We start from the raw sequence: 20,964 nt of genomic DNA on the forward strand, positions 1-20,964 counted from the left end.
CATAGGAATTAGACAAAGATATATAGCAAATTGAACCGAAATCAAAGTTAATCAAAAAGGATATAGAAATAAACATTATATATATATATATATATAATGTATAGTCAGTTAAATTTATCGCTAATTAAATTAATTAAGATTTAATTGACATCATTTTTCAAAAACTCATTGTTAGCTGCGTTTAAAAAAACAAAGAAAATTGATCCGTGAGCGCTCAATGATTCTTTAATATGATTAGTTCCTACAATTGGAATTTAGCGGGAGAATAAGGCAAGAACAATCCATAATTTGCCATTGACGTGTATGGTATTATAAAATAAAACAATCCAAGAAATTCGTTACGAATTAATTATTGTAACGAATAAAGCAATTAATTTTCCTTCTTATAACAGAGCTTGCTGCATCTCGACATACATGAGAGATACCGGAGGCGTTTCATTATTATATGTACATTACAGCGGAATTCCCTAATGAATTATTGATGATTATCGCTATCGTTAATTAATGACATCCGCTTTTTTTCAGTATCATCCTTAACATTGGCTGTTGCTAATTAATGATAGCGAAAATTGTCGGTAAGACATTAAAGAATCCCCCTATATAGCGTGAATTGACAAGAGAACGTTGTGAAGGATCACTGATTTTAATGAAACTTTGTATACTTATAGTTTACATAAATAGATAAGTTTAGAAAATATTAATAGCAACAAATAAACAATTTTAAAGGGTGAAATGTAAAGCTGTTGTCAGCTTTTCTTGTTACACCTTAAAAATTATTCGAAATATAATTAAGAAATATGTAATACAAAAATTTTTTATAATAAATTACTTCTATTGATTTTTACGTCAATATTTTTAAAAATAATTTTAAAAATATGAATTTAAAAAAATTTTTTACATTTTATTAGAAAGTCTTTTTGTTAGACATTTTTTGATATCTCGAATAGTCTTTGAGATATAATGAAAAAAGCTATGAAAACTGCTCTTTACGTACAAAGATATAATTTTATTACTTAAAATTTATTTACCGCTACTGATTTTTTCCAAGGATAGCAAGTAAAGTAACGCCGTTATTTTTATCGTTTCATATAATAACTTTTATAATTACTTTTTATAATAATGATTCAATAATAACTTTTTTTTATGACTATAACAATAACTAGCTAAACGCTAAGGTTGTGCTAAAGTTGGAAAAGTCACTTTGAAAAAAGTATGAACTTATCATTATTACATACTTACTGAAAAAAGCAATTTGTAACCAATAACGAATAATGTTACTCCATTACTCGTTGCATGCAACTTTTTTCATGTGATGATGACAAGTAACGTAATGGAAGTAACGTGTTACAAATAAATGCCGTGTGACTAACTCGTTATGAGTAACGATCGAGTGAGTTTTCGACCCTGATGTTACATTACAGTCATTTAAAAAAGTTTATTATTACCAAATCGTTATTTATAACAAAGTAACGATAAGGGAAAAAAATAACAGCATTACAATTAAATAACGCGTTATCTAACTGTTATCCCTGACTTTTTTCTAAATTCATCTATTTATGCGAGCTTTAATTCTACGAAATTTCATTAAAATCATTTAACAATTTGCAAGATTCTCCAATAAAATTCGTTGTAAGGTATAGCGCGAATGTATTTTTCGAACGACGGTACGCGCGCAGCGCAGTGAAGTTAACCGCGATAGCGCGGGACACGTGCAGCGTATGCACAAGTCGGATAAATATCGCGATAAGCAAAAGTTATATGTATACGTTACTCGAGACTGCGACTTTTTCTTCACGAGCATTACTCGACGCTTATCGCCATTATAAGTGCGTAAAACGAGACCATTTAATTAAATCGTCCTTAAATATAAAGTGCGCTTCACATGACACGCGCGCGCAACGGCGCGAATGGGGCGGAACTGCAACGTTGTATACAATATATCGATGGACACGCGAGACTCGAATTTTGAAATCATCGAGAGACAGCGAGATCATATATATTTCGCGGAGGCAAGCCGGAAGGGTCGTTATCGACAATTTCAACGTACTCGATGCGGTGGCATATCGTGTGTACGTTGCCGTCATTGTTACTCGGCGCCGGCGCCATGTGTGCCACCTTCCGACCGCGACGTCGAGAGTTCCCGGACGTCGCGCGCGCGTTCACCCTGCGCTCGGGTTATGCTAGTCGACCAACTTCACGGCGTTGACTCGTCGCGTTTGTGCGTACGGTACGTATACGCACCCATCGTGTCCGTGCGCGTCTGTGCGATACGTGTATTATACGTGCATGCGCGCGCGCGCGCGCACGTCGCGGTACACGTGTTTCACTCTGGTGTCCGCTCGACACGCGTTTCTTTCCTCCCCTCCCCCATCGAAATTCGCGGTCTGATGGCACAGGAGGGTACAAGACGGGTCGGACGATTGAACGTGCGTACGGGCGCGCGAGGTGTGTACATCGACACGGCAGCGGGTGCATCGCGGCGGTTTCCCTTCGACGGGGGCTATCGATCGGCCGGAGTCGCAGCGAGGGAAACCATATCGGCCGATCGCCGGCCGGCATAGCGTGGTGCGTGATGTCACGCCGGCTCGTCGGAGCCAGCTAGAGGCCAGCCGCCGCAGCCAGCCACGTCCGAGGTGTGGGGGAGAGTCACGCCGTTCACGACGCGACCAGGCGCGACACTCAGTTACCACAAGTTCGACTCGACCGTGGAAAGTACCGCAGGCACGTCAGTCCGGAGGAAAGAGAGAGAGCGCGGGTAATTACATCATCATTTTTCTGAATGGGGAATCGACTTGGAGTATAGTTGGAGTCGGCGAGTGGCCGAGTGGCGCCGACGGCGCTCGCACATCACGCGAGTGTCAAACGACCTCCCTCCTCCGCCCTTCTCTTCTTCCTGAACCGTCGTTGGATTATCGGATGATAATATCCAGTCGATTAAATCAGAGAATTGTTCGGTTACAGCAAGAGTCGAATAATAAAGGAAGGCTATACATTTCTCGTTAGTCGTCCAGAATGAGAAAACGCACGCGAGTATCGCGTTGCGTATATATCACTTTTAGATGTATAATATGTATTTGTTTCGGCGGAAGTTGCTCTCTATTGTGCACACGATAATTATGTATACACGAGAGTAATCTGACCTCAAGGACCTTTATTGTAAAAAAAAAAAAAATATACTACTGCGGAACTTGCAGCAAATGATTGGAGGTGAACGGAATTCCGATGTCCGCGAACGAGTATCGGTCACGCACCCGCGTGTTTGCGTCCCACGTTTACCACCTAGAAATTCTCAGCCCACGTCGCGCAGTCATTATTATTCGCCTACAGTAACTTGATACACACATTTTACAATAAATCGTTACTTAAGCTTTAAGATCGGCATTCACAGACGATTCTTATTTGAGATTATCTTATAAGTACGATCTTAAGATATCATGAACAATCAGAAAGTGGTAGTTGTAATCTATTCTTATCTTAAGACTTTATTTAAGTAACGTTTTAAAATGCTATAATACCGCCACCTGGTTGACTTATGATAGCTGAAGACTGTACCTAAAACAATCTCAAATATCAAAATCAACTATTCCGACCCAAGACTTTTATTAATATCTTAAAATATTACTTAAGATGGTCTCGAAATAAGAATAAATTAGGTATGAATACCGGCCTAAGTTTTAAGCCATAAAAAATTGACTAGTCACAGTTGAATGTGAGAAGAATAATTAACTATTTTAGTGAATTTGCTTTGGATGCACTAATGCATATTAAAACTATTGTACACTGATTTAATTTATGTTAAAGTAAAATGTAAATATCTCGAATTATAGAACACCGATTTTACTTAACATAAAATGTATAAATTATTTATTAAAATACGTGTTGAATTAAAAAAGAAATATTTAACGTGGTTCCAATAAAATCAGATCTAAAGGGATTAATTTGCATACTGAATGCATTTAATCGAATCCTCTATTAGATTAATTTCTTACGATTTATGAAAGCTAAGGTAATGGCTTATTGTAAAAAGCCGAATAGTCTCATAGTTTCGCTATTCCATAGTTGGCTTCCTGAGAACAAGATGTGGAATAAGATTCTATTTTTTTTTTCAGATGTTAATTAGGAACTTTGTACCTTGCCCGTCCCATCTTCGAGAATCGAAGCTTACGAAAGCCGTTAGATTGGAAATATATATAGTTAATCAATCGATCGAATATAATTAGAAAGAAAGGGACGCGAAGGACGTTGGTGCTCATGTAAGAACCTGTTGGAATATTGAATAACGGAAATTGATGAGATAATATGCGAAGGCATGTGTTTGCAATTTGCGGAGCAAACAACGAATGTTTAGATTTGCACGTTTGAACACGTAGGTAGAACCATTTGTAATGGGAATTATTTCGTTTTCCCTAGAAAACAATAAAAATGTACAAGTATTACGTTTGCCACAACCGGAAATAATGATAATTTTCACCCATCAATACATGTAGTTGTGATAACTATAAAATGGACACATCTTAATAGCCATAACTGTTAAGAAATGGTATTTTACGATTATCACAATTGTACTGTAATTCTTATACTTAAAAATGTATTGATGGACGATTTTTAGTCGTAGCTATTTTTTTTCGTATAGGAAATAATTGAACAATTCTGATCGGAATCCATTACAAATAATTCCATAATATGTGCTTAGATACGTGTTAATCATGTAATTTTCTTTCTAAACGGAAACGTGAAAAGTGAAAATTTTGTGTGTATGTGTGCATATGTAACACATACACTAGAAAAAAAGTCTGGTTGCAATAATTGGAATTCTGGTTGAAAATGGACAATTAAAAATTTTCTTAATCTATTATTAGTCTATCATTCCGCGTTTTAAATCGTTGACAACGTTCCAATTTTATCTGTCATTGAATATACTAGTTTAATGACAGGATGCATAATGGAAACTCATGTCTCTTGATTTGAAATATTACGACATCAATTTTGCCAAATTGATGTTAATATTGTTACAAGATAGGACACAATCTTCACAATTGCGACGTAACAAAATAATGTTACGAAATTAGATTTGATGGTGTTTTTTTTTTTGTACTGAAGAGCACCCCAAACGAGGGTCCAAACGTATATACGTTATACTAATTTAATAAATTGTATTTCACACACTTACATCCTGTGTTGGCTCTTATAGGAATTACTTATTATATTTAGATTTGAATCTATTATAATTCTAGTTGAAATATAATATATATAATCAGAATTTTCTGACTTGTTTATTTTCTACAAGAAATTTTTCTCAGTGTTTACACATAAAAATTTTCACTTTCCACATTTTTGCTCTAAAAAAAAAGTTTCATGATTTCCTGGGGTTTTATTTTTGAAAAATATTGCATACGAAAATAGGAAAATCTATAATATACGTAATGTATGCTTTAGTATTTCTATACACCTTCCTGTGCAATATAAGACTTGCCATGCTTGCACCTCGCGAAAATGAACATAAGTGATATTTGAAGAAGTTTGCGGCGTGACAGAGTAATAACGTCACTTTTGCTGATAGACGCATACTCGCGTCACATCGTTGCACATTTCTGACCTTAAACCCCTTTAACGCGCAGTTTTATTCTTATGTAAGTGCTGACTAAGTCGCGACGTCTCGATAGCCGCAACGTAGAATGTATCGTTTTGTTTGCAAATTAGCAGAACTTTCGCAATAATCTTAATGGAAGGCCAGTTTGTACACGTGCAAAATTTTGTCTGAAAATGGTTATTAATGAGAAGTTCCTCGTAAATGCAAAAAAGAATGTTCTACTGAAGTAAACGCAATGCTGTCTCAAGACTCTTTTCTTCTCAGTAAATTATATTCTCGAAACATTTTTGCATTTATACAAGATGTTTGTGAACTTATTCTTGTATATGCAAATACGCCAACACCGCGTATTACTTCTCATGTAAAATACAAAAGACAGAAAGAATTACAGAAAAAAAAGAGAAGAATTAGAACAAAGAAGTATATATGCGTACACATTGCACATTATTTACTTTTTTCTCATTTTTCTTTTTATTTTTAATAGTACATTTTTTCTGTCTTTTGTATTTTAATTTTAAAATGTACTATACGTTGAAAATTGTGTGTATAATTTTAGCTTAAGAGAACGTCATCCTAGAGTGCACGAAGTGGCGATATCTTAGCCACTTACCTCTTGCGTTTCTCTTACATTCGGTTGGAAATATGATAGGATAAATCAGGAGTTATCTTATATATATAAAAGAGAGAAAGACAGAGAGAGATAAATAGTGGATTTATAGGTGTCCTAGGACAAGTTCTCTAAGAACGAACTCACAATTATAACAGTGAGAATTGCAAAAAGAATATATACAAGAATAAGCAGATAATTAAAAGTATAACATCTTTTACAGGAGAAAATATAGATGTAAAAAAGAAAAGAACAAACAGGGTGGGAGAGAGAAACGTCGTCCATTCATCTTTGTCTTTCGTTGGTCCATACGCTCTAAAAGCGACCGCGTGAAAAACCGAGACAAGCCAGATAGGGGCAAACACCTTTCCCGTCTTCGCGGCGTGGTTACCAAGAAGGCGAGGTGTATTGCGGCGCAGCGTGGCGCCCTTGCAAGGACAGCAGCCTTTTCAATGTATTCCAGCTCGCGCGAATTTTTCATCCATTCTCCATTACGCGTTTCACTCAACCAGATTCAATTTGAAACACGCTCGCGTGACGATGAATTTATCTTTACGACTGTAAATAATTGTATTTGCTGAAAACATTTCGAGTATCGATTCTTCGAAAGTGATATTGTCTACGATACTTTCATTGAGTACGAATTATCTGTTTGGGAAGGCAGACAAACAATGCATGAGACAAAGGGAGAGACATGTTTTTCTATCAGAAATAGAAAGAAATCTCGTCTTGATTTAGAGATGTTCCTCCTCCTTTCGCCTCTTCGTCTTACTCGCTGGAACGCGGCTCCCTTCAGTCGCCGTATATCCAGCAGAAAAGGTAACCGTTAAGACCTGTCCAGATGGATTTGCATAAAGCGTAGGTACGCAGAAGGAGAAAGGAGCAGCAGCCGATCATGCGTCTAAGGAACGCAATTGGCATCCTTCGCGTTAAGCAAAACTCGACCTAGATCGGCGGATTTTTTCTTTTTGCTCGCGAGAATGCGGGTTACGCGGTTATGCAAATCGGTCTACGGACAGGCGAACTTTGCGCGATTCTCCGTAACGCATTTTACGCTTATCAAGCGCGTGTATCTTTAATTGGCTGGAAAAAAAAAACAAGTAAGCACATTGAAAGTTTCCAAGCCGTTGAAACGGCTGTTCTTGCACGCAATCGCTGCATTGCAGTTTGAACAGGTGTGATCACACTTTTCTAATTTTCGAGAACGCTTGTAAAGCGGTATAAATATGTTTGTAACAGGATCTTCATTGTCATGTGTAATTGGAGCATGGATCTGATCGCAGGATTAATGAACGCGACATGTTTATTAATTCACGATGAGGGTAATATTCGTTTTTCATTAAATATTTACCATACCCGCCTTGATTTATTTGTTTATCGATTACGCTTCATACATAATTCGTATTGCGTTTACCATCAGGTGCACTCTCGTGAGAGCCTTCGACAGAAGACTGTTTGCTCATTAGAGGAGCGGCTAATGCAGAGCGACGACTTCGGCCGAGACACCGAAGTCTCTCTTTCTCTCTCTCTCTCTCTCTCTCTCTCCCCCCTCTCTCCCTCCCCCTGTTCCATTCGCACTCGCGAGAAACCAGTTGCGATTTTTCACGCAGTGGGAACTAGAAGCCGTTCCCTACTATAAATAGCCTTCGGGTTTCGCACTGGGGCCGACGATGTCGGCCTCCGACACGGCGACGACGGTAACAGTGGTGGCGATGATGGTGATAGCGGTAGCAATGTCTGGGCCGGTATTACTAACATGTGCGGCTAACCAGGCATTTCTGTCGCGTGCGAATAATCGGCCATTTATTTTCCAGCTAAAACTTCACTCCTTTTTACGCCATAAATTGACACTCGTGGTAAAAGAGGGTGAATTGCGAGAGATCGTATCGAGTATTAATATACATGTATGTATATGCAGGTAGACACGGTAGAAGCGCGACGGAGGGAGCGAAGAGGACAAGAGGGTCCGTGCCGCGGCCTGTGTTGGAATTTTTATTAGGCGAGAAGGAGTGTCACCGTCACGGGTGATCGATTGACTTCGTTTGATGAAAGTACAAGGCGACAATCAAATTTGAAGTATATAAGATTAGAACTGTTAATTATCGAAACTGCCCGGGTTTCGTACACGATATCCTTACGTGCTTCGTGAATTTCGCAATGCGAGAATCAGAAACATAGCGGAATGGTATGCAGCTGTAACCCACTTCGTATCTTTTTGCAACATAATTTACGCTCATTGAAAAATATTTTATTTTAATGGATTACGCGATATGATGCGGAACGAAATCTATAAGGAAGGCTCTGCTGGTATATATGGGAAATAGTTTTGCTTTAGCTATGTATTTTTATCGAGTTCTCGCGATAACGTAATCTTATTGAAGAGAGCTAGTCTCTATTACTCAAATAAGCCACCTTTCACTTAATTTACAGTAGGATAGATTTCGTCCATTTCTTAATTGTTTATGTTTATGAGGAATATATTCTGTGTGAACATTTAAAAGTCACTTGTACTCTCAAGGAGCAATCATGATTGTGTTTATAAAGTAGTTATAAGTACGATACTGCAAAAAAATATTGTTTGTGTCGTAAATTTCATATTACTTTAAGGTTGAAAATGACGAAATAATTCACTCTATCTTATGTTGTTTACTCATATCTCATTTACAGGGTCCATAAAACCATCAACTAGATCGTCGATCAGATGATTCTACGAAGATCATGAGAAAAATATCGTGACACCGATGATAGGGAGATAGTATTGGACCGGCGAAATTTCGCATAAGCTCTCGAAGAGGATCTGAAAACACGGTACGTATGTTGCGAAAGTCGTTAAACGGAGCATTTTTTAAAATTAATTTCTTTGCTCCATTGCCTTGTAAGTAATGACATGCCTTATCTCTCGTATTGTCCAAAATAGGACCGTTCCACCGCGGATCGCGCAAGACGTCGCTTCAAAGCGAAGCGTGCACGTGATGTGAGTGATTTAAAATCGTCTCGCGGAGGACATAGTCAAAAAGCGGACGGACAAACACAACCCGAATACAATTAGCTACAATTTTGATAATCGATTTACACATTTAGAAAATAGATAGGCAGGAACAGTTTAGGAGTATATTGCGACAGGCATTACGTAGCGTACAGCTGCACGTGCGACGACGATTAGTTCACGTGCTTCTCTGGCTCTCGAGGGGGATACGAATTTGAGTGTTTCCAAGTGTGATTGACCCGGCAGAGAAGCTGATCTTTTTTTTCCCTTAGCATCCGTTTTGCCCGAAGACTCGCCGCCAAAGGCACCGAGGGACCGTGTCGGGTGCACGTCCGATTTTGATAAATCGAAATCCGCCTCTATCCAGGGGAGAAAGAGAGAAACAAAGAAAAAAAAAAGATCGCCCTGAACCATTGGAGGTACCAAGTGCACCGAGCCGAATCTAGCCGCCGTACTGATCGAGGAGTCTTTGGCGAGCCGAGTCGTGTCGAGTTGAGTCGAATTGAGCCGAGTCGTACTGATCGCGCTTTTGCCGCAGCGAACCACGCCGGACCACGCCGCGCCGGCTAAAGCATGTGGCCAGTTTCCATCCGTCCTTGATGCGCGCAGGGTTGTGTCCCACTGACAAATGCAAGATCGTTTCGTACGCAGTGCGACAACTCGTCCGTTTGCATTTTGAAAAAACTGTCTGAATTGAAGACGCTGTCCACTACATTGGCGCTGATTACTTGTGTACGATCGGTGCGGTATCGTTAGATGTAGACTAAATGTGTAGATAATACGGATATTTTGTATGCCCGGCTCATGCGGTATCGTAACTTTGCGTCAAACTCGACTGTGCTCAACCGTTGTCGCGGTATAAACGTTTCAAAATTTTTGCTGGAGCGTTTACACTCGAAGAGTTACTTCAAAGTCAGAATATTATAATAATTTTACATATTCGCACTTTAACACTTTTACGAAAAACTAATACTAACGCGAGAATTATTAGAAATATTTATTATTTATTTGTATTGTGGCCATATTATTACTAATTATGATATTTGATTTTGATTTGTGTCACAAAAACGCATGCAAATCTACAAACTTGAAAGAAAAAAGATGCAATTTGTATGTACCGTTGTACGGAAAGTATAGTTTTAAAGGAATTTTTAGTGCGAGTAATTCGACGAACAGTAAAGTGGAAAAAAAAGAGAAATTGACGATATAATAAACGATCGATCGGTTAATAATTCCTGATATTATCCGTTTGCCGCCTTTTTTTTTTTTTTTAGTCCTAATCTAAAGACAATTGTATCAATTGTATCAATGACGATCCATGCGGATCCGTCTGTCCGCGAGTCTAATTAGTCGGAACGGGTCCCAAGTACATTAAAAGCCGCTACGCACAGGCGTAATATTCGGTTGGGCTTGGTATTAAACCTTGCAATTTGTCAAACCTCTCCCTTTCTCTCTCTTTGACATATCGTTGTTACGCAATACGCGCGCGATGCGGAACAATGTTATAAACAACATTGCGCTTGCATACTCGTGATTGCTTTTATATATACGAATGACAAATTATAAGTTTTCAATGACAACTTGTCATAGAAAATTGAAATAAATTTGTAAAGAATCGTGCGAACAATTAAAAACGTCAATTACAACTATACATAACATGAAAAATTATACAGTCTTTTTAATACACCACTTCTGAACAAATAGACCGGACTAAATTGAGTCGAAAAATTCTCTATTATTTTGCAATATTTAACAAGATATTAATTTTTAAAGATTGTCAAATAAGCGGGTAAAATCGACTTATAAGACAACTTTAAGAATTTCTTAAAAAACTTGAAAATATGTTAAAGTTGTTTTAGGCAACGATTTCAGATATTCTGTTGATTGAGTAGGAGAGAATTGGGTCAAAAGTAACAGGGGTAAATTGTAATATCTACATAAAATTGTTACAGACAAAATGCAGAAATATAAGAAAGAGATAAAAGTTTATAATTATTTATATTACAAATTTCTATCTCTTTCTTACGCTTGTTTATTTTGTTTATAACGTTTTTTAATGTAAGTATTACAAATTTACAACTTACAACCTGTGTTGCTTATGATCCCCTAGTTTTTTCTAATAAAAAAAAAATTACAAAAATTGCAAAATGGTAAAGGACTTTTTGACTTGTCAGCCGCTCTGCCTGTTTACAAACGGTGTATTAAAAAGTTTAAGACCCGTATATGTGTATATTATACAAATTTTTTAATATTTTTCTAGTGTCTATATTAATTTTCATGTGTCTTTAATATCCTCGCGATTCTTAAAAAGGCAAAAATGAGCAAAATATAAAATATTATAGATAAGATAAAATAATATGTAGTTAAATATAGAGATATTAAAACATATTACATATATTCTATTTTTTTTTAGTTGCCGCAGTTTTGCCCAGAAGTCGGTTTAAGAGCCTAATGTGTTCGGAGATTTGATAAGCGATTTTGGTCGTCTCTGCTGTCGTTGGATGAAGCCTTACTGCTAGGAATATCTCGAGAAGTATCTTCGTGAACTGTGCTGCACGCGTCTATTTCTTACAGCCACTTCCAAATGTCACGACGAAAAAATCCTCGTGACACAAGATAACGATGTCAGAATCGTTAGAATATCATTAAAACAATCATCCTTTACGAAGCCGTTAACCATACATCGATTCAAATCCAATAGAGAGATATTTTTATTTACAAGGGTCCTAATAAAAAAGTTTTCTCTCGCGCATTGAGAAATATCGTAAATACGGAAACGTAGGATATACTCCAGACGAAATGGCGTACGACGATGTTATCCTTCGTATGGGCGAGTTCGGTCGCTACCAGCGCAGAATCTATCTTCTACTCTGTCTTCCAGCGATATCGTGCGCCTTTCACAAGCTAGCCGGTGTATTTCTTGGAGCCAAAATGGATTCGAGGTACAGTTCGAGCAAACGTGACGATAATTACATGATGGATTACGAGGAATTTAAAACGGTAAAACGAGAAACTCCTTTACCTCAGGTGTTTACTTCCACACGAGAATGCGGAAAATGCCACGTTCCACCTAAGCCAGGATGTACTGAACGCGAGCTATCCATGGGACTACGAACTCCGAGGGTGGTCTCAGTGCATGAGGCGTGACATTATCAGCCTTGCGAATGACACGATCATTGGGACTGCAATTGGTAACGGCACTGAAGAGGGAGGCATCAGTAGCTGTAAGCAATATGTGTACGACAGAAGGGTGTACAAAAGTACAACCACTTCCGAGGTACGGAATAATTATTTAGTCGTAGTTTTTGCAAGTTAAAACCTTGCTATCTCTCAATTGCGCGCGTTTTTCTCGACAATTCTTACACGGATGAGATACAAATAGAAATCAGATGATGAACCGAACAGAAATTTAACTTAAAGAATACATATGAATCCTTGATAGATGATAGATAATAAATGTTTCTTTTTTGCAGTGGGACTTGGTCTGTGACAAGGCATGGCTGAGAGCGTCGGGGGACTCGTTGTTCATGGTAGGAGTCATGCTTGGCTCAATGTTATTCGGCGGTTTGTCCGATAAATATGGTCGTAGACCAATTTTCTTCCTGTCTTTAGTCATACAGCTGGTTGGTGGTATACTAGTCGCTGTCGCGCCCGAGTTTATTTCCTACGTAATCTTCAGGCTAATTGTTGGCTCAACCACTAGTGGGGTGTTCTTAGTAGCTTATGTCATAGGTAAACTGAATTTGATTATTTTGTATGAACACATCATTTATAATTACGCATTTGGTCGAATAGAAGCTTTTAAAAATCTTTTTTTTTAATTGAATTACGCGAGCGAAGAGATTACATGTAAATGTAATTATTTATCTTTTCTAGCTTTGGAAATGGTCGGACCAAAAAAGCGGCTAGTAGCCAGTGTCGGTTGCCAATTATTTTTCACTACCGGATACATACTCACCGCTGGTTTCGCGTATTTTATTACCGACTGGAGAATGCTGCAAGTAGCTATCACAGTGCCAAGTATTGCGTTTCTACTTTATTGGTGGTACGACTTATAATAGGTGTATTCCAAGTAACATATAATTCTGGAGTCAACGTTGTTATTTACAAGGTAATGTGATTCGCGGCAGGTTTATTCCCGAGTCCGCTCGATGGCTTCTAACGAAAGGCCGACTCCAAGAAGCGAAGGATTTGCTGCAACGTGCTTCTCAGGAAAATGGTGTAGAAATGCCGAACGAGGTTTTAGATACACTTCTTAATAATAACAGTGAAGATAGTATGCCCGATACGAGAAAACCTTCGCTCTTCGATCTGTTCCGTTATCCGAACTTAAGGCGAAAGAGCATTCTTCTGTTTTTTAATTGGTACGATCGCTTCATTGTTTCATATATTTTGTTTTTTATAGATCCATTTTTTATTTCTACACTAGACTCTGCACTATAACTCTTTTTCTCGCTTTTGCGAAATATCGAACATATACCTATATTATTTTAAGTTTTAAAACTACATATAGTAATTAACCAGAAAACAGACCTTCTGTTTGATAATTCTGTACTAATTTTAATTTTTTTTCATTCGTGTAGGCTTGTTAACAGTGGCACGTACTATGGATTGTCTTGGCACGCGTCCAATCTTGGTGGTAACGACTACATCAATTTTGTAATATCGGGGATTGTGGAAGTACCGGCATACACATTCCTGATTTTCACTCTGAATCGCTGGGGCAGAAAGATCATTATTTGTGGCTGTATGATGTTGTCCGGCTTAGCATTACTTGCCACGCTATTTATTCCTACCAGTAAGTAACGATTTTATTTATTCATGGCGATTTTATACTTTCTTATATGTATATTTCTTATATGTAATGAGTAAAAACTGTTTTTGTTATATGTGAAAAAAAATTTCAAGTGAATTTAATATTTATACGTTGAAATAAATTTGATAGTCAATTATCCTAATAATAAAATTTATTAATAAATAAATTAATTTCAGATATGCCGTGGTTAATTGTTTGTTCAGCAATGATAGGAAAACTTGCCATTACCTCCTCCTACGGTGCAATTTATGTGTTTACTGCCGAACAATTTCCGACTGTCATTCGAAACGTCGGATTGGGCGCGAGTTCTACCTTTGCCAGAATTGGCGGAGTTATCGCTCCATATGTTAATCATTTGGTATGATATTTATCACGCTATTTTGTCAATCCAGAAGCGTAGAGACCAAAATAAGCATATTATATTCGATATCACATTACATGAACTATAGCATATTATTTTTAATCGTTCTAGTCAGAAATATGGATGCCATTACCACTGGTTATATTTGGATCTTGCGCTTTATTTGGTGGACTAATGTCTCTTCTTCTTCCGGAGACATTAAACAAAAAACTTCCTGAATCGATTCAAGACGGCGAGCTTTTTGGAAAGTAAGTCTTCCCTGTTTCGTATATTCTGTGCAATTTATTACTTCAAAGGTATATAAATGACATGTTTTTGGACAATTTTTTTTTTAGGAAATCGAAGAAGAAAAAGAAGAAACAGCAATTGATGCTCGAACAGTTAAATGACGTAGAAATAATAAAACCGTTGAAAGCGCAAGAGAAACAGAATGGTGTACATGAGAAACAGAACGGATGACATTAATTTACGAACATCGATGTCGGTATTGCATTCAAAATATGTATCCGATTCCCGTCTGACCATACTTTAGATGTCTGCCACATGCAGTACACGCCTACAGGGAACTTGGTAATGCGATGATATCATCGAATTTCAGTCTGAACTTCTAATACCTACAATCAATTAACATCTATTCGTTCTTGATCGAGCGATCGTATCTCAAGTGAGTTGGATTAGACGTAAAAATTATTTATACAAAAACAAAAGTTAATCAATCGTCGGAAGATACGTACGTGTACATTTTGCGTTCTAATACAATACTTTGAAAGTAGATACGACAATGGCATTTATTTAGATGTCACCATAATGTGTTACGATAGTCCATATAGACTATAAGAATTCTGCCGACAAACATATCGCTACTCGAACATCTAAACGTCCTTTATAAATAATGGCTACGAATTATGTATGAAACATTGCAACTTATCAATATAAAAACTTTTGCTAGTATTTTTTTCTTTCTATTCATCTCCTTTATTCCATTGATAGCTTTAAATATCGCTTATCAATAGATTATCTTCGGCTTATCAGTAACGAGCATGTCTAAACACATGTGATCTTTTTTTTTCTTAAGAGATCAGAATGATCAAATCTGTGAAAAAATGAAATGATTTCTTTATTTAATATGCTTTATTTTATTTATTGATATACACATATATATATGTATATATAGAACATTTTTATCAACCATTTTACATTTTTGTGAAGCATTGGCTAATTTAATTTGTAATATTCGTAGAAGTAATTTACTTCCAGATATGACATTTCTTTTCGGGATTCATTGCACTGCCAACCGGACAATTGTAAGCTTTGGCGAAGTCGTGCGAATTTGAAACGGTTCCTATAACTCTTAATCGTCCGGTACTATGTACGTCACCTTTAGCTTCGATAATACTTATTGTTGGATCTTCACACCACAACTGCAAACGTTACCACAATTTCATACATTCAAGTATATGAATATTTACTTTAAACATTATTATTATTCTTTATAAACATTATTATTTTTATAATTTATAATTATTACAGTTTTGTGTATATATCTATGATACTTACGTTGGCAAAGGATAGGAAAAAAAGTTGATTGTTAGTGAAGTTTTCTAGTAATATGGTATTCGGCTTTCCGCATTCTCTTTCTCTTCTTTGATATGCTCTAAACGCTGCCTCTAACCCCATTGTATCTGCGATATTCTCTCCCGCCGTTCGATTGCCATAGTTCTGCAATTTTTGACAAGATAAAATATTTTTAAAATAATGCCCAACGAGAAAAATAAGAATAATGTAAATTAGATAGTAATCAAATGCAGATGATGAAGTGTTAATAACGTACCTTTATTGTATAATTCGACGTCTTATCGATGGGATAATTATTAAACTGTTCCACAAAACACTCCGCTCTTTTGCCATATGCTTCGGCCATTTCAGATAACCATTCCACAATTTCTCCTTTGTTATTGTATAAGTGGCCTAAAAATTATTCTTTTAACTTTTTGTTATCTTTTTAAGTATTTTCAAAGAGCGTTTGAAATATATTTTGAAATAAAATGATAGATATTGTACTATCGCAATAATTAAATATAGAACATAGTTTATTAAATTAAATGGTCTATAGCAAATATTATTTTATGACGTTACCAGAGTCATCGAATCCATGATTAACTTCGTGACCCATGATTGTTCCAACAATACCATAATTAATAGCTCTGGAATAAAAAGTATTTAGACAAAAATTTTATCAATAATTACAAAATATTTAGAGATTATCGTAAATTTATTTGTATTTATGGCTTTTTGTAAATAATTATGCGCTAGTCACGTTATTCAAACACGTTAATATTTTTAATAAAAATTTTTCACTTACTGTGGTCGACCAAAAGCAAACAATGGGCTCTGAAAATCTGCTGCCGAGAGGGCTATAATTGAAAGAGAGATTAATATCAATGATGTGTGTGATATGTAAAAATTCATGGATTTAAATTCTACTAAAAAAAAGATAGATACAAACCTATGGAATTAAGATCCGGTGAGAAAAAGGCATTTACCATTGCAGGATTTATCGTCATTCTGTAACACGGAATATTATATGAATTTACTTTGCATATTAAAAAATAAGACTAATAAAATACGAATGAGTTTCTTACATTTCATCTTCATTTTGTTTCATCAACTTTCGTAGCTCCCTCCATTTACTGTATCTATCATAGCTCATTCTATTTTCGTAATACGAATCTTCAAGAAGAAGCTTTAATGGAACAGGACAATTAAATTAAATAATCACTATGGTAGTGGTAATTAATAAATTTTGAGAAACTTACACCTTGATAATATCGTCTAACAATAGTGTTATTTCTGTACCATTCTGGATATCCGATAAATTTCTCCATATGCACCAATTTAGATAAAATAAAATGCTTAGTACCTTCATCCATCCAGTTTGACGATTTAATTTGATATTCAACTTCTTTTTGTATATCATCCAACATGTCCGATGCCTACAATAGGAATAAGTAATTCAATTAAGCAAACTTATAAGACAGTCAGCAGGTTCCTATAGACAAAATAAAACTTAATCAACACAAAATACTTACAGCTGTCGTGATTTCATCAGAGAAATGCTTTCTCACATACTCGTAGCCTAGCATGTCGCTCATCTCTACTTCTCTTGTGCATTTGAACGATCTGTGGTAACAGTTTAACATATACGTATATATGTATATATATATATAAAGTCGAAGAGTAACGGTAGCGTTAATAATTATTTAAAAGAAACTATTTTTAATATAAGAGCTCGCATTGCACCTTGCTGGGATTCCCAAAATCTGGTCATTATCATCCTTCTTGTTTTCTTCCCATTCATCATATAATTTTCTCATTTCAATTGTAGTAGTTCTTATTATTTTGCTTAAAAAGAGCCAATGTATATAATTCACTGAAACATGTCTCATGTAAGCGCATTTATCAACGATATTTGTTTATTATTATCGCATTTTTTTAAATTTACCGATTGTTCGACTCGATGTAGCGTCTAATAAAGATATAAGATTACTGAAGTAATCTGGTTTTTTAATTTTCACATCTATATCACCATCCACAGGCACGTGAGCTTCGTCAAATAACTCCCTAATTTTGTACAGCCAGTCAATCTACGTTGCGTTAATTATACTTATTTAATTTGAGACAATTACAGGTTTTTTTTTCAAAATTAATTAGAAAATAACTTACTGTGCTTTTAGGAGTTTTAAGTTGTTCTTTTTCATACCATTTCTGGAAGTCATTAAGAGTTAGTTCCTTTTCTTTTCCTTTTTCCGTAGTAATCTAAAATATATTATTTGATTTTTATAAACACATTCTTATCACTTCATTGTTCGGCACACACACATACAAACACACACACACAAAATAATATGTAACACTCACATCAACTAGTCTAATGTGAAATTTGATCATATCTTGGATATCTTTATTCATGCGTTTCTCTGAGACTTCAACGCCTCTTACTTTAGCTATAGCGCGAGCTACTTTTGAAATGTAATCGGTATACTGTTTTACTATATCATATACATCAGTCATTTCATCTTGAGTATTAATCTGCAGTATCGCATCCTTAGTTTTTTTTACTCTTTCCTTATGTGGCTTATGTGCTTGCTTCACATGGTTCTTTTTAACCTTTTGCGTGTGTAATTTCTTGTGAATATTCGATATTGCCCATTTTCTTATCTTGTCTTTCTTCGTCATATGATTCTTGTACTTCTTGGAGTTGATGCTGCTCTTAATTTTTCGACTATGCTTTAATTTTTTATCTTTTGCGAATTTACTGGCTTTTTTCGAATTGATTCTTTTTTTTGTTTTTTCATCGTTATCGTGTTCATCTATATCATTATTCTCATTATTATCCTGTTCGATTGTCTCATTATTGTCATTATTATCCTGTTCAATTGTCTCATTATTGTCATCGTTATCCTTTTCGTTTGTCTCATTATTGTCATCGTTATCCTTTTCGTTTGTCTCATTATTTTCATCGTTATCCTTTTCGTTTGTCTCATTATTGTTATCATTTTTATCGTCATTGTTATCCTTTTCGTCTATTTCATTATTGTCATCATCTTCATTATCATTTTTATTGTCATTATTATCCTGTTCAGTTGTCTTATTATTGTCATCGTTATCCTTTTCGTTTGTCTCATTATTGTCGTCATTATCCTTTTCGTTTATTTCATTATTGTCACTATCTTCATCATCATTTTTATTGTTATTGTTGTCATCGTTATCTTTATCATCATCGTTATTATCATCTTCATTGTCATTATTGTTGCTATCGTCTTTGTCTTCGCTTTCAGGTTTTTGACTATCGTTTTGCTCGTCGCTTTGCTTCTGCTCATCGCTTTGCTTCTCCTCGTCGCTCGGAACCTTGTCGTTTTCGTCTTCCTCACTGCAATCATCAATTCCACCCCAGAGTTTGAATGAACCCGGAGGTAAATCAGGACTAGATATCTGATAAAAAGAATATACATTAATAAAAATCACTAGTGAGAAATCAAAGCGAATATTATAAATATTTTACATCTACATGTAATGGAAAGAGTATAGTAATGCATAAAACTCCTATAATGATACATAATGTATATATGATTGTAGTGATTATTATAGAAATACTAATTACATCACAGGCTTTTGGATTTAGAGATTTGAGAGCATAATGTTAATGCATAATTATAATCTTAATTGAATTGTGTTTTAATAAGTACATGCACTATTTTCTTGGATTCGTTTGAACTCCAATTTTCGATCACCCGCACTTCGTGAAAAGCATTTCTTCCTGTCAAACGCATATATTGATCATCCACTTTTTGCCAGCTGTACTCCTCCTCGTTCCATTCATCAGGTTCCATTATCATCGGCCAGCCACCTATCCGCGATAAGGTAAAGACAAGCGGATCAAGCCCTCGATTATCCATTGCATCTGAAAGTATTTTGTGAATTATACATATATAAAGTAATGTTTGAATTTTTGATCAGTTTAATTAGTCGTAGATTACTCGTGTTTACCTGTATCCATACAGACTGTGTACCACTTCTTCGCGTAGTATATCGCCAAAAGATCATCTTTCTTTGGGCCTTCGTCGAATATGTCTACGAAATATGATTTAATATTTAATATTATTATACACGCAGGATTTGAATTAAAGTTCGAATATTTTGGTATTCACCTTTTATTTTCTTCATGACATTTACTTGTGCACTTGCAAACATACTCCAGGATTTCATCCCTTTTGGAGCGGGATTATGCTCCAACCAGTTTCCACAAGCGTATTCGTAGAAATCGTCGCACGGATCCACAGATTTATCCATATTCTCCGTTATTATCCGAGCTGAAGGAAAAAAGGATAAATAAAGATTTAAATTAGGCATTAAAAATTATAATTTCAGCTACAGCTGTTAATGTTTAATGAGAAATACCGATTTTTTCGCATTCTTGAGATTGACACATGGTTGGCTTATTTTCTTCCTTAATTTCCTTTTGTGTATCGTTTAAGCCAAACAACCATGCTAGACGCGAAGGATATCTCTGATTTTTCGACGATGTGACATTTTTCATTAAAAGGATACCAACGAAGGCGCTACAAAACATAATTTAAAATGAAATATTATAGTATAATGTGTCATATTAGATATGATAAAAAATGTAATATAAAAAAATAATAAAAGATAGTACATGTATAATATATAAAAGAATAATATATTAATTGATACCATTATTTTAAAGAGTGAATTTAGAGTTTAAAACAAGAAAAAATATATAACGTTATGCACGATTAGACTTTATTTTTCCTAAATTACAGTCAATCAAAGCAGATTAATTTTTTAAAGACAAAATGAGAGATTTATACTTTTAATTGACACTGTGTTTAAAAATAAATCTTATAAGTTACTTACAGAAAAATAAGCCGTCTCATTGTCGCAAGATTGTTTAAGACTGAAATAAATTTTAATTGTGCTAATGACTAGTTTAACGTTTTCCACCACAATGTGTAATTTTCGTTGCTCAGCTGACTTTTATACTATTACTATCTATTATTATATAGAACAATTGATTATTCGCGGA

At 35.6% G+C, this 20,964-nt stretch overlaps 2 protein-coding genes across 3 annotated transcripts; one reads left to right on the top strand and one right to left on the bottom strand.

Annotated features, from left to right (window-relative positions):
- Window positions 1-2,635: 2,635 nt before the first annotated feature.
- On the top strand, window positions 2,636-15,299 carry Orct (Organic cation transporter). Of its 2 annotated transcripts, XM_018543166.1 has the most exons (11): window positions 2,636-2,755; window positions 8,865-9,005; window positions 11,597-12,125; window positions 12,211-12,460; window positions 12,657-12,915; window positions 13,060-13,228; window positions 13,314-13,547; window positions 13,767-13,981; window positions 14,176-14,357; window positions 14,472-14,608; window positions 14,696-15,299. In XM_018543166.1, the coding sequence occupies exons 3-11, from the start codon at window positions 11,983-11,985 to the stop codon at window positions 14,817-14,819; spliced, it is 1,713 nt and encodes a 570-aa protein (XP_018398668.1). In that variant the 5' UTR covers window positions 2,636-2,755; window positions 8,865-9,005; window positions 11,597-11,982; the 3' UTR covers window positions 14,820-15,299. The 2 variants fall into 2 exon arrangements, with proteins under 2 accessions (XP_018398668.1, XP_018398667.1); XM_018543165.1 differs by lacking the exon at window positions 2,636-2,755 and having other exon boundaries at window positions 8,757-9,005.
- A 270-nt stretch (window positions 15,300-15,569) lies between these two features.
- On the bottom strand, window positions 15,570-20,912 carry LOC108776404 (neprilysin-like). Its single transcript, XM_018543007.1, has 18 exons — window positions 20,796-20,912; window positions 20,319-20,479; window positions 20,069-20,230; window positions 19,908-19,991; window positions 19,607-19,821; window positions 18,279-19,352; window positions 18,084-18,176; window positions 17,863-18,004; window positions 17,661-17,790; window positions 17,450-17,540; window positions 17,177-17,353; window positions 17,003-17,103; window positions 16,867-16,925; window positions 16,723-16,774; window positions 16,497-16,564; window positions 16,192-16,328; window positions 15,918-16,079; window positions 15,570-15,781 (listed from the first exon to the last, which is right to left on the bottom strand). The coding sequence occupies exons 1-18, from the start codon at window positions 20,813-20,815 to the stop codon at window positions 15,608-15,610; spliced, it is 3,102 nt and encodes a 1,033-aa protein (XP_018398509.1). The 5' UTR covers window positions 20,816-20,912; the 3' UTR covers window positions 15,570-15,607.
- Between the last annotated feature and the right edge of the window lie 52 nt (window positions 20,913-20,964).

The sequence above is a fragment of the Cyphomyrmex costatus genome, unplaced genomic scaffold (assembly GCF_001594065.2).
Source record: "Cyphomyrmex costatus isolate MS0001 unplaced genomic scaffold, Ccosl1.0 scaffold36, whole genome shotgun sequence".
Classification (NCBI taxonomy): Eukaryota; Metazoa; Arthropoda; class Insecta; order Hymenoptera; family Formicidae; genus Cyphomyrmex; species Cyphomyrmex costatus.